The sequence below is a fragment of the Vicugna pacos genome, chromosome 3, assembly GCF_048564905.1.
Source record: "Vicugna pacos chromosome 3, VicPac4, whole genome shotgun sequence".
Classification (NCBI taxonomy): Eukaryota; Metazoa; Chordata; class Mammalia; order Artiodactyla; family Camelidae; genus Vicugna; species Vicugna pacos.
Genome location: NC_132989.1, coordinates 119,950,148 through 119,963,025, shown reverse-complemented (window position 1 = coordinate 119,963,025; position 12,878 = coordinate 119,950,148). Strand labels below are relative to the sequence as shown.

The 12,878-nt window shown below is 60.7% G+C and overlaps 1 protein-coding gene across 1 annotated transcript in view; it reads right to left on the bottom strand.

Moving 5' to 3' along the window:
* Nucleotides 1–445: 445 nt before the first annotated feature.
* SLC6A3 (solute carrier family 6 member 3) overlaps nt 446–12,878 on the bottom strand; it is a 32,165-nt gene continuing 19,732 nt past the window's right edge. The window contains exons 7-14 of the mRNA XM_006198293.4: nt 12,655–12,779; nt 10,043–10,155; nt 8,707–8,835; nt 8,029–8,128; nt 7,342–7,442; nt 5,991–6,158; nt 4,503–4,574; nt 446–697 (exon numbers count right to left, since the gene is read on the bottom strand). Of these exons, the coding sequence (XP_006198355.1) occupies nt 674–697; nt 4,503–4,574; nt 5,991–6,158; nt 7,342–7,442; nt 8,029–8,128; nt 8,707–8,835; nt 10,043–10,155; nt 12,655–12,779 (832 nt within the window). The 3' untranslated portion in view covers nt 446–673. The remainder of the gene's footprint in view (nt 698–4,502; nt 4,575–5,990; nt 6,159–7,341; nt 7,443–8,028; nt 8,129–8,706; nt 8,836–10,042; nt 10,156–12,654; nt 12,780–12,878) is intronic.

Here is a 12,878-nt window from a genome sequence, read left to right as displayed (position 1 = left end):
GTGTCCACGGTGAGGTGGCCAAGAGCTCTCTGGGACGCACATCGGGCAGGGGTGGCGGCAGCCCACGCGGACTTGGCGGAGCTCTGTTCCCTCGGCTGCAAGGAAATAGACAGCGCTCCCACTGCACACCCGGCCCCCACCCCCGTGGGGGCTGAGCGGACGGGTGACGTGGGGATGCGCGGCCCCACGCTGTCATCTTCTGTGCGGCCTCCTCCGTCTCACCTCTGCACAATCAGGCAGAATAGACACTTGGTTTTTTAATGTGAGTGAAACAAAGGATCCAGGAAGCTACTGTGAGCGCTGGGATTCTCAGCAGAGAATCTGTAATCTACAGTCATGGTGCTTCTCAGCACACGGGTGACAGCAGGTGTGGGCTGTGGGGGCGCTGGGGTGGGTGTGGCGGGGAGGGGCCAGCTCTACACACACGGCACAGGACTCCGGCGTTGCTACCTGCGGAGCAGCACAGGCTACGTGAGTTACACAGCGGCGCGGACGGGCGGGGCGCCTCCCCGCGGCCGAGAGGGCATGGACGTCAGGGGTGGAGACGCGCGTGTCCAGTGGAGCAGAGGCTACAGAGAGGAGCAGCCCTCCTTTCTCTTAAGCTCAGGTTTTCCTTCTTCGTTTTCGTCTGTCCTGCAGCGGTCGGCGCCTGGGGTCTCCCTTCTCTGCTCCCTTACACCACGAGCCAGTGGCGGAGCTGAAAAGAAAAGAGGGTTGGTTCAGAAGCGAAGGGAGGAGCTGCTTGGATAAGGGCGGCTCCTCGGCTGAGGGCCCGGCTTGTCGCTGGGGACCCCTCAGCAGAGTGGATGGTGGGAGTGGGCGGGGGGCACAGCGCTGCTCCCGGTACACGACAGACCTGGTGCCTGCTTTAACCTTATGAAGGGAAGTCATCGCTGCACACAGAGCCATCGGGGAGCACAGAGGGGCCAGAGCACAGGCCAGCAGCCTCTGCGACCCCCAGACATCGGCGTGACATCAGCTGCTGGGTGGACGCTGGGTGCTGGCAAGCCTGGGCTGGTCTCAGGGCACCCCCGCCAGCTCACAGGACCTGTGATGCCCCAGGCCCCCTGCAGCCACTCTCCTGGGGCCTCTGATCGTCCCGTGAAACCCGCGCCCTGCGCTCCATCTTCTCTGTGTGACCCCAGGCAGTGTGGATGAGGCCGCGTGTGCCCCGCGGGGCAGACGAGATGGATGGCGGCCGCTATTTAGTTGTCCACAGATGTCACCGCCTGTCATTACGCAGCTGCTCCTTCAGCCTATTTTTGAGCATAAGCCATTCGATCGCACAAAATGGCAAGAACTGTTTTGCAAACGTTTCCAAATGAGAGCACGAAGGCTTGTTTCTGACACGCCACGCGGGGGACGGGGAGGTGCCAGGTCTCCCGCTGGCCCCACGACAGGCTCTCTACTACCCCTAGAAGCCTGCGCGGCGCCGCCAGCCCTGCTCAGGACACACCTGCGTGGTCGCGAAGGGAGCCAGTGGGCGGGGCCTGACCGTGAGCAGCGAGAGCGGCCCTGTGGCCAGAGCAGTGGCTCCGTGGTGACGCCAGAGCCATGCAGGGGCTGGGGAGCCGCACTCGGGCCCCAGCTGAGGCCCGAGCCCCTGTCCTGCCGCAGACGAGCCAGAGGTGGTCCTCTGGAGGAAGTGAACTCACAGGCCGCTCAGGATTCCCGCAGCTGAACTGGCCCTCAACCAGAAGACCTCACACATGGACAGCAGCCCACTGTGCGTGAACCAGCACACACCAGAGCTCAGCCCAGACCCCCATGCACCAGCCGTCAGGTTTGGGGGCAGCTATGCAGGAAACGATTTAAGAAGTGAAATGAGCGGCTTACAGTGATGCTCACCAGAAACAGCAGGCCAGAGGCAGCCTCCAGAGACGGAGTCAGAATGGGGCTGGCGGTGAAACAGGACAAGGCAGGGGATACGAGACGGAGCTTAAGTAACGACGTAACACGGGTGCTGGGCAGCCTCGGAGGGAAGGGACCAGAGCCACATGCAACGGTGCTGCTGGTCCAGATGGAGCGACCCTATCCCCCGAAGCAGCGTAAAACGAACAAAGTGCATATGATAATGATTTCCCAGACTAGGATGTCAGACTACAAAGGACGGAGAGCCCGGAGAGATGAGCCGGGCGAGCCACCCCGCTGCCCCCAGCATGGCCTCCGGGGGCCTTCCAGGTTCATCACGGGGAAGGGGAAGCCTAGGCAGGGCCCAGTGACCCCCTAGGCTGATGGGATGGGCTGAGCGCCGGGGAGCCCAAGGCCGCTGAGTCCACAGGCTGGAGTTTCAGAGTGAGTGTGCAGGGTCCCCGGGGGTCAGCTATCAGCTATTTTCAGGGCCCCCAAAGCCAGGGAGACCCTCCTGGCAGGATTTGGGGGACACCTCAGAAATGCACAGGCCGGGAGCTGTGCCCCCTGCAGGTGAACAAGAGTATCACATGGATGCTGGGGTCCTGGGGACGGTGTTCAGGAAGGTCTCGCTCCAGCAGCGGGAACCATTAGCCTCGCACCAAACGCTGCTCTGGTCCCACCTCGCAAGTCTCAAAGAGCAAGTCCCCCAAAGATCAAGCTGTCTCCGGGTAACCTAACAACGTCCCAGAACAAAGCTCGAGAGCTTCGAAAGGAATGCACCTAACGAGGTAAAACTCACAACATGCGGCGCACGATGAAAAACGACTGAACACAAAAAGCGGCAGCAGAATCCAGCCCTTGTGAGGAAACTGAGCCAGGACGGACACGACACAGACACAGACACCGGTGCCGGCGCACAAGGGCCTTCCGGTGGCCACTGCTGCGCTCCGCGTCCCAAGAGGTAGGCGGGGCACGAGGGACACAAAGGGGCCCAGCTGGGCCTCTAGGGAGGAGAACCGCCGCGTGGGAGACGGCGGCTGTGCTGGGCGGGCTTTCAAAGAGTCGGGCTTTGCAGAGGAAAACACTTAGTGAACTAAACAAGGGCAACAGAAAGCAAAATAAAACCACAGAGCAGAGAGAATAAGGCGACCGAAGATACGTGTGTAAGTGGAAGGGGGCGGAGCAAAAAAATCGAAGAAACAATAGCCAAATATTTCTGAATATTTGCTGAAAACTGTGGGAGGAAAACTGAAGTCCTTGTAATATTCAGGATGGGGGTCAGAAAATATTTAACTTTATACTTGAAATACGCGTGGTACAATTTCAAAAACAACTATGAAGTTAATAGAATAAAGTATGTAAGTTCGTAACAGAGAGGAAAGAGTAGAATAAGGAAAAAACCAATCATAAAAGGCAATAAAGAGCAAAGAATAAACATTAAAAAATGCAAGACTTACAAAGAGCAGACTCAAGCCCAGCGTATTGGTAGTCACAGCATGTAAATGGATCAACCTGCCCACCTGCCAGAGGGAGGCATGCCAGTGTGCTCGAGGTCTGCGAAAGACACCTGCGTTTTAAGATGACTGCAAAGTTGGAAGTTAAAGGGTTACAAAAGATATTTCAGGTTAACTCCGAAGAAACCTAGTGCAGCTGTGGTCATCTCAGACAGACAGGGTTTCAGGGCAAGACCATCACAAGGGAGAGAAGTCACCAGGAAGATGTGATGATTCTGAACATGTCTCTGTCTCAGAAGACAGGCTCAAAATAGAGCAAAAACTGGGGAAACTGGACAAATACACTTTCAAGGTGGGGTAGCCCGTTAAATATCTCCCAGTTAATAACGGTCAGACAGAGCCAGAATCAGCAACATTGTAGAAGGTCTGAACATGACTACAAGCCTACCCCAACGAACAGAAGGAGATCAACTGCTGAAGAACGCACCACATCTAAAGGCGCACGCACCACGCACAAGAGTCCACTAGGTACTGGCCATAAAGGAAGCTCAACGTTCTTCAAAGAATGAGTGAAACGGTACCTGATCACAATGCAATTAATTTAGAAATTAGTAACAGAAAGATCAAACATCTCCATATACTTGGGAATTCAAAAGCTGACTTCTAAGCAACTCTTGGGATGAAGAAGTCACAGTGAAAATTCAGATGCATTGAAAACTAAATGATAAAACGCTCTGTCAGAAGTTGTGGAATGCAGCCAACAGGGTACGTTGAGGGAAATTCTTAGCCTTGAATGCTTACTTTAGAAAAGAAGAAAGGTTGAAAATTGACGATCTAAGGTGTAAACTAAGAAGTTAGTAAAGGTGTAACAGAGTAGACCTAATGAAAAAAGGGAGCAATCAGGACACAGCTGAAATTAACAAGACAGGAAGTGCAGTGGGGACCGAGTGTCCTGCGCCTTCGGTCTGCGTAAGAGGAGGTTTCCTGTCCCAGTAGGCCTCCCCTCCCCCACCCCTGCCTACAGTCGTGCCCCATACATGGTTTCGAGTCAACGTGTCCATGTCCTGGAAGGACTCAGCCATGCAGCACCCACAGCTGATACTGGTGCCCTGACCAGGCCCCTCGCTGGGGGGTGGAGGAGGGGGCACCCACCCAGGCCGCCCCTGCGACCGGCATGGGGAGAGCGGCACTCACCGTGAACTGGCGCACCTCCCCGCTGTCCGCCCGCTGGCGCTCCTTCTCGGGCGTGATGGCGTAGGCCAGTTTCTAGAAGGGAGGGAACAGCTGTGGAGCCTGCCCCGCCCAGCAGGGTGAGTGGGCCCAGGTGGACTGCAGTCGGATGTGGAGCTGTCGGCTCGGGTGTCCCCAGACCCCGGAGCAGAGTCCAGCCCAGCCTGAAGGGAGCCGCTACTGGAGCGGGTTTGGTCCCCTGTGAAGCTTGCGGGGCCTGAGTGAAGGTGGACCACGCTCTCTCCCAGTGGGCAGGCGAGGATCCCGCTCTCTGCCACCTTCCCTAGGGAAGCTTTCCTTCTGCCTCCTGCCCACGTCAGCAGCTCAGGCTTGGCCGTCTCTGAGCAGCTGGCTCTCTGGCCCTGAGGCCAGGCTTCCCCTCAGGGTGTCGCTGCCCCAGGGACTGCCCCACATGGCAGTGGCAGCCTCACCTGTCTCAGCACTGAGACTCTATGTGGCTTATGTTCAGGGTGTGGCTGGCAGAGGGTCAGGCCCTCCCTCCCCAGGTGACACAGAGGGGTCTCCCACAGAGATGACCTGTCATCTGCTCTTTCCAGGGCTGGTCCCTGCTTGCCAGCGAGGGGGGCTGTGGGAGGGGTCTCTATCACACAACACCATCTGGCTTTTCGGGGACCCCAAGAAGGCGGGGGCAGCCTGAGGGCCTGGTGACCCTGCCCTGTGCTATGCCTGTCACCTCTGGTCCGTCTGACTGCTGTGGGACCAGCTGGACACCCACCTTGGGCAATTAGACCCTAGGGATGCTGCGTGGCCCTGGGGGGGTCCTTGGACCAGCAACAGGTCTTCACTGCCCACTGTTCCTAAGAGAGACTGCAGAATTTGGGTACAGAGCAGCTTCCAAGAACTCCCAGCCATAGCTCTGAGCAGGTTTGTGAGTGGTCCTTCCAAGGAGGCCCATGTTCTCTGTCACTTCCAGGAATCTCAGTGCCAAGATGTGAAGCAGAGGGACCCCTGCGACCAGCTCAACCCTCCCAGCAGGTGCCTGACTGCGAGGACCAGAGCAACCCCCGGGTCTACATGACGGCTCCAGCCTGGGGGTCCCGCTGGCCCTGCTCGGCCCCAGGAGAGAACATGGGGCCCCCTGATTCCACCCCTCCAGACCTCTGCCCTTCTCACCTGCACCACACTCTGTAGAGCACATATGCACACATGTGGCATAGACACAGGCAAGTCCACACACATACGTGCCCTTGTGAGGACACAAGCACACACAGGGCCACACACGCAGACACACAGACGCAGACCCCACACAGGCGCAGCCCCCTTCCTCCCATGGCCGGTGTCTCCGGCATGATCGCTATCCTCTCCAGCCCTCCTGCAGTCAGAGGTGAGCAGGCGGGAGCCAGCCTGGGACGATGACACCCACCGGACCTCACTGGTGGCCTCACAACTGGGTGGAAGGGCAGGGCAAGGGAGCCCCGTCCAAATACGCACCTCCCGCAAGGACCCGGGAAGGCTGCAGAGCTTGTAGGCCGCGTAGACGGGGACCATACACATGGAGGACGCGGCGATGGCCCAGCCCAGCACGTTGGCCCACTCGGGGAAGACGTAGGCGCCGTAGTGTGGGGGCCTGTAGGTGGCGATGCTGACCACAACCACGAACTGAAACCAAGGGACAGGGGTCAGGGGCAACTCCGGGCTGGGGCCAGGGGAGGTGGGGAGGAGTGGGCCTCTCTGGTGGAGGGTGCCCCTGCACGCCCAGGCCCTGCAGACACGGACCTGGGCAGCGGGAGGCTGTGGCAGGACCGGGCCGGGGGGCGCACGGAACCTCCAGCTCTTAGGTCTTAGGGGCAGGCATTCTCCCACTGTCCTTTGCAAGCCTCCCACATTGCCGCCCCAGGAAAAGCAGGACCGCTCGCTGGCCTGGAGTGACCCCTTGGGATGAGCGAGTGAGAAACAGAGCCCAGGCTCCCAGGTGGGCAGGGTGACGAGCAGGTCCTGAAGCTCGGGGGTAATGCCGCTTGGCCAGGACCTGCACCCCCACTGGCCATGGTGGGGGCTGCCCGAGCTGCCTGCCCAGTCCACGCACACCCTGAGCACTGCTGGGCTGGCTGGGCGGGAGGAGGGTCATGGAGGTGCTCGTCTGCCCACGCGCTGTTCTCAGACCTGGACAGCCCCTGAATAGCTGTTTGTGGCCACCAGGCAGGGCAGATGGTTCAGGCTTCGTGAGCCATCCGGGCTGGGTCACAACCACCCGGCTGTGCAGCCAGACAGTCGTAAATGACCCTGCACAGCCATGCTCCAGTGTGACAAGTGAGCAGTGGACTTGGCCGTGGGCCTGAGCTTGCAAACCCCCTGCCCAGATGGCAGAAACCAGGCAGGTGCTGGACGCGCTGGTGCCTGTGCCTGGGGAGGCCCCCAGGGCTGCGCTGTGACAGTCCAAGTGGCTCCTGTCCTCGAGGTCTGAGTGCCTGTCGCCCCCGAGCTCTAAATTCCATTGTGGTCCTTCAGGCAAAGGTCAGCTGATGGCCTTGCTCATCTCTGGCCTTCCCTCCAAGCAGGATGCACACGGCTTTAATCGGGTAGGAGACCCCCCTGCACCCCATGTGAAGTTTCTCAGTGGGTCCAGCAGGGAGCCACACCTTCAGGAGACCAGAGGATTCTAGCGGCCAGCCTGCCCTCCTGCAGCGTCCTGTGACCTGCCGACTGCTGTCCAGAGACCCGGGTCCCCAGGCAGCGCTGAGCCCCACCCCAGCCTCAGGCTATGCTTCGCTCAAGGACAAGCCTGGGTGTGGCCACTGCTGGCTCTGGGGTGGCCTGAGGACTGGGCAGAGCGGGCCCTCACCAAGAGGAAGCAGGGACTGATGAACTTCCAGCACAGCCGCCAGTACAGGCTGGGCCGCTGCCCGGTCATCTGTCTGATGTCCTCGCCGAACTGCCACACGCCTGCGGGGAGGCAGCCGAGCAGGGCGGTCAGCGCAGCGCATTCCTGGGATGCGGGCGCTGCCGTCCTCGCTAACCCCCGGGCCAGTCCCCGTGACCTCAGGTGCCCAGGCCGCCCCACTCAGGCCCCCCAGGGGTCTTGCTGACCAGGAGTCCCCATGTTTGTCCCCCTGGTGACACTGGGATCACCGGCACCCCCTAAGGGAGACCTGTGGGGCCCCGGCAATGCTCCCTGCTGGTCCCCGCCCTCCTCCCGCCTCAGGTGATCTGCCCCTTGCCCCACTGCCGTCCCTGCCTCCCCTCTGCAATCATTTTTTTCACTTACAAAAGTCGTGCTAAATACATATATGACATAGAGTTGACCACTTTAGTGCACAGTTTGTGGCATAGAGCACGCTCACATGGTTGTGCATCCATCACCACCATCATCTCCAGAACGCTCTCATCTTCCCAAACTGAAACTGTTCCCATGAAACACCAGCCTCCCAAAGCCCAAGGACGCCCGCCAGCCAGTCGCACTGCCGGGGCAGCAGCTGGGTCTCAGCGGTTGGAGCACACCGGCCCCCAGGGAGGCTCCGTCTGTCCTTACCGTAGAACCAGGCCACCCCGATGACCTCGACGAGCACCCCGAAGAGGATGGACGTGCCAGCCGCGAAGTGGTCCAGCAGCGTGAAGACGTAGATGCCGCCCTGGGAGGGAGGGGAGCGCCTGCCGACGGGGGTGCCTCCACCCCCGCCTCGCCCACTAAAGCACTCTCCCCAGATATAAACCTGGCCTGCAGCTTCTGTTGACAGATATCTTCTGCTTTAGTCCCTACGAAGTGTCATTCAAGTCACTAAGATTCATTCGCAAGCAGCTTCTCAGGGACCTGCCTTCACAAAAAGTAAAAACCCCCTCCTCCCCTTTCCCAGTGCTCCGGGCAGAATTAGCAGTGAAAGCAAGCAAATGCCAGAGAGCAGAGCCCCCGTGGGGGGGCACCCGGGCCCTGCACCCCCAGACAAGCCTCCCTCCCCCGCCAGCCCCACAAGCCGAACCAGCGGGAGCTCAGCCAAGGGCGCTTCCCGGGAGCTGTCCAGGTGCTGAAGTAACTGGGGCTTCGGCGACCTCCACCTGCCAGTGCCCAAGGCGGCCCCGCCTGTGACCGCAGCCCGTGAGTCATCACGAGTCATGGGTTGCTCGGGGGGTGCAGCCCTCGGGAACGCTCTGGTCGCTGCCCGGCCCCGAGTGCTAACAGACATCAGCCGGTGGACTGAGTGCTGGTACGTACGTTGGTGACACAGAAGAGGGAGAGGAGGAAGGTGGCCAGGACCACGAAGAGGGTGAAGAGCTCGCGATGCCTATGCAGCAGCTGGAACTCATCAATGAGCCCGGTGATCACCGATTCCATCCCGCCCATCTGCAGGCAGCACAGAGCAGGGCTGTGCTGTGCCAGGGCCCTCGGCACCATGCCTGGGCCCGTTTGAGTGTAATTCAACGGACATGCACCGAGCAGGGAGCTGTGCAGGCAGCAGCCAGGGTGCAGAACACACCCTCGGCCAGGGCTCCTCTCCTGACATGGCTACTGGAGAGAGAGGACCTGGGGTGGACTCTCTGTCCCCTGGTGGTGATTTGCACAGCCACTCTGGAGGCCCTGGGGGTGGAGTGCTACCTGGCTGACGTAATGCCACCCACTGCACCGCCACAAAGGCTCAGCTCTGCTGGGCTTCTCTAAGCAAACCTCTGACCCACAAACAGCTTAGTTTTGCTCCCAGGGAGGACCTGGCCGGGCCACTGGCTATGTCCTCACTGGCAGAGCCTTCCTGACTCTCGGGACTGTCGTGACGGGGTGTCCCCCACGAGGCCTGGCCCGCAGGGGAGACTCTGCCCTGCTCTGTCGAACCGCCTCCTCCAGGAAGAACTGCTCATGGGATTTGTCTCCCCAGACGTGCAGCTCAAAGGCCGTGCCCGCCCAGTGGGCGGGCGGCCAGGCTGGCTGGGAGATGGAGGCGGAAGGCGGAGCTGTATACCCAGCATTCACAAGGGGAGGGTTTGTGGTCCTCTGCACTTCCCAGGAAGCTCGGGTGAACAGGGGACCCCGAGTTCTCGGCTGTTGGTCTCCAGTAGGAGGAGCGTGAGAAAGTCCAGAGGCCAGAGCCGACCCGTCCGCCCGCCTCCTGAGTGCCCACGCACACTCAGGGCCACCACAGGATGTTCACTGGACTGGGCTTTGCCCCCGCCCTCACCCCGAATGTGCACCCCTTCCTCCTGGTGGCAAAGGGGCAGGGAACACAAGTTCCTGGGCCTGCCTGGGCTCTGCGTGGTCTCCCCATCCTACTTCCTCATCTTCCTACACTGCCTGCTGGCCCGACCTGCCCTGTTGTGTGTGTGTTTAGGACCCTCAGAGGGCTCAGGGAGAGGGCGGCTGGCACCCCCGAGGGAAAGAAGAAGGGGTGAGCTGGTCACGTAATTGTGGGACCCCTCCGTCCTCCCATGCAGGGGCTGTGTGGGCACAGGAACTTGGGGGACCCTCAGGGAGAGCCTGGGGCCGGTCTGGTCTGCGAGGCGGAGGTGAGCCGCTGCCACCGGTGGGGCCCCAGGGCACGTGGAGCACTGAGGTCACTCACAGCACTGTCGATTCCCAAGGTGAGCAGCATGATGAAGAAAACCACGGCCCAGACGGAGGACAGCGGGAGCGTGGCCAGCGCCTCGGGGTAGATGATGAAGATCAGCCCCGGCCCTGGAAGCAGACCCCCGGTCGCCCCGCGCTGTGGCTGCAGGTCAGCCCCCACCAGCGAGGCCGCCCAGCGCCCCAGCAACAGGACCGTGGAGCCCCTCCCAACGCCTTCTCTCCTGCTCTCCCTGGAAAGCCCTCCCTCCGTGGGCTCAGGGTCAGGACCCTGGAAACGGGGTCATCTGGAGGGAGGGCCTTGTTCAGCCTCCACTGTTTCACCAAGCCTTTCCCATCCATGCGGGTCTGTGGGGGCGCAGGGAGAGGAGGAGGGCGGGGGGCCTCCGGGGGGCCTGCCCTTCACCCCTGAAAACCCCGGGGGCGCCTGCTGGCTGGTTCTCCCCATGCTCGTCGTGGATGCACGTGCACATGCTCACACGCGGGCTTGCTGTCAGTCATGCAGCCGCCACCATATCTTTCCGCACCAACGTCTGACTCTAACATGATCTTTAGAAACCCTGTGATGAACGCAGAGCTGCCGCAATTAGTGAGTGCTTCCCACGGGCTGCTGCCTGCAGAGCGTGTATCTCTGCTCACACACGAGACCCCTCGACGGTGCCTCAGAGACGCTCTGGTTGTGGGAGTGCTGGGTCAGGGCACACGTCGGGGCCACACTGGCTCCCTTAGCCCCAGCAAGTGGGGTCTGGGCGGAGGTGGGGGACGGGAGCAGTGCAGGACTCAACCCAGACTCGAGGCAGTTTGGCTGCCGTCGATCCCAAAGTCAAAAATATTCCCACGGGAGAGTGCTAGCTGGCCACTTTCCTGGTTAATTTTCAAAGACGTGCACACGTAGCTCACTGGCACGGCCTCCTGAGCTAACAGAGGTGTAGGGCACAGCTTTCCCGGTTCTCCCAGCCTTGGGGGGCCTGTGTCTGGCACCAGCCCATAGCAACGGGGCACTTCCTGATCCTTCCCGAGAATCAAAGGCCAGAGCCAGGGTCCACCTCCCAAGGCCCTGGTGTCAGGCCAGGCACGCCCCACGGAAGGGGCAGGGCTTCCAACACGGGACTAGTGGGTGGCTGGCTTGAAGCACTCTGAAGTCTGAACGCCATGAACCAGGAAGCCAGGAAGACACCCGCTAGCTCGGTAGAACGTAGCAACATCCTCGCCTTTCGTTTCTGTTCCCGAGGTAACATTTTACCGTTTCCCTGAGAATTAGGGCTATAAATGACACTTACTTCGCTTGTCAAGGAAACGCACCCAAGACATTCAGCTTACTCTCAGGGATTAACGGAGGTTCTTGCCAGCTACGGCTATTTACCATAATAAAGGGCAAAAAAGGGTGAAAATGCACAAATGCGAAGGCAGCGCATTTCTCTGCTCTGCGTTTGTTTGCGTTATGCTCCCTCTCCCCTGTCTTAATTGAAATCTTTTCCTAGAGGAAAGCGTGTGGACCTGGAAACATACTGAGACTTCATCCCAGCCCCCAACTTTCTTGCCGTAGTTTCAGAGGGGCCCGTCTGTCCATCCTCCCTGTCTCCAAAGCTCTGTTTCCCAACACTCAGCAACTCGAGAAGCGGGTGGGATGATGGGCCGAAGGGCCGAGAGCTCAGGGCTCAGTGGGGCCGACCCCTCCCTGAACGCCACCCTCCCACCCAAGAGCAAGAAGACCCAGGAGTCAGCAGCTCCCCGGCCCCCAGAGAAGAGGGGCCTCCCAGGGGAAGCAAGGGCCCAGCCCTGATCTGGGGCTGGTCTCAGGGATCCCGGAGGCCCTGGAGTCCTGGACTGACCCATCTTCAGGCTGCCCAAGCCGTGACTCTCCACACAGGTTCTAGAACCAGCAGACCTTCCCCCGGTGCCTGGGGGGCCCCAGCACTCAGAGCCTCTCGGCACCGCATCTGTGCCGGGCCCCGAGCTCTGTCTCCCTGGGACCAGGCCTGCTCCCTGCCTCACCTGCACCCACGCCCTCCGCCCGCCTGCGCCCCCTCCGTTGACTTCAGTTTGCAGACACGCCAGGCCCACGTTGGCTGGGTGAGCAGGTTGGGAACATGGCTCTCTGTTGCCACCTTAAGACTCCAGGGGTTTCCTTGCTTCCACCTGAGTGTGTCGTGGCCGCTGGATGTTTGGCGGAAAAGCTTTGGAACAGTTGAGCTGCTCGTGTCGAAAACAGCCCAGGTTCCTTCTGGCTGACCACATTGCGGTCTGGATCCTGGCTCTGTGGCCGGGCCGTCTGTGCTGCTTGGAGCAGCCCCGTGCGGCTGCGTGTCCCTCCCCGTTGTGAACAAAGGCTGTAGACTGCCGAGTGAGGGGAACCAGGAACCAGATCCTCGTCCTGCAGCCCGAGTGGCCTCCCCAAGGGGCAACGTGCCCGGACCGCGGCACCCCAGCACGGCGGTCCTAGCGGCAGGGGCAGGGAGGGGGCGGGGGAGGCGGCCGCACCCCAGAGCCTCAGTGGAGTCGGCAATCCTGGGAAGGGCTCTGCAGGCCTCTGCGTTTCCCCGTCCTTCTGCAGGGAAACCCCTTTTGAGAACTGGGCGGCCTGAGCCACGAGGGCAGGCGGGGGCTCACCGTCCTTGGCCACGTCCCCGATGGGCACGCTGTGCTTCTGCGCCATGTAGCCCAGGAAGGAGAAGACCACGAAGCCGGAGGAGAAGCTTGTCAGGGAGTTCACGGAGGTGGTGATGACCGCATCTCTGTGAGAACAAGACACGCTGTCCCAGCACCCGGCCCCGGCGCCGCTGCAATTTCCTGTCATTACTCGTAATTTGCTGTGTCTGGGAAGGCGCTTCCCC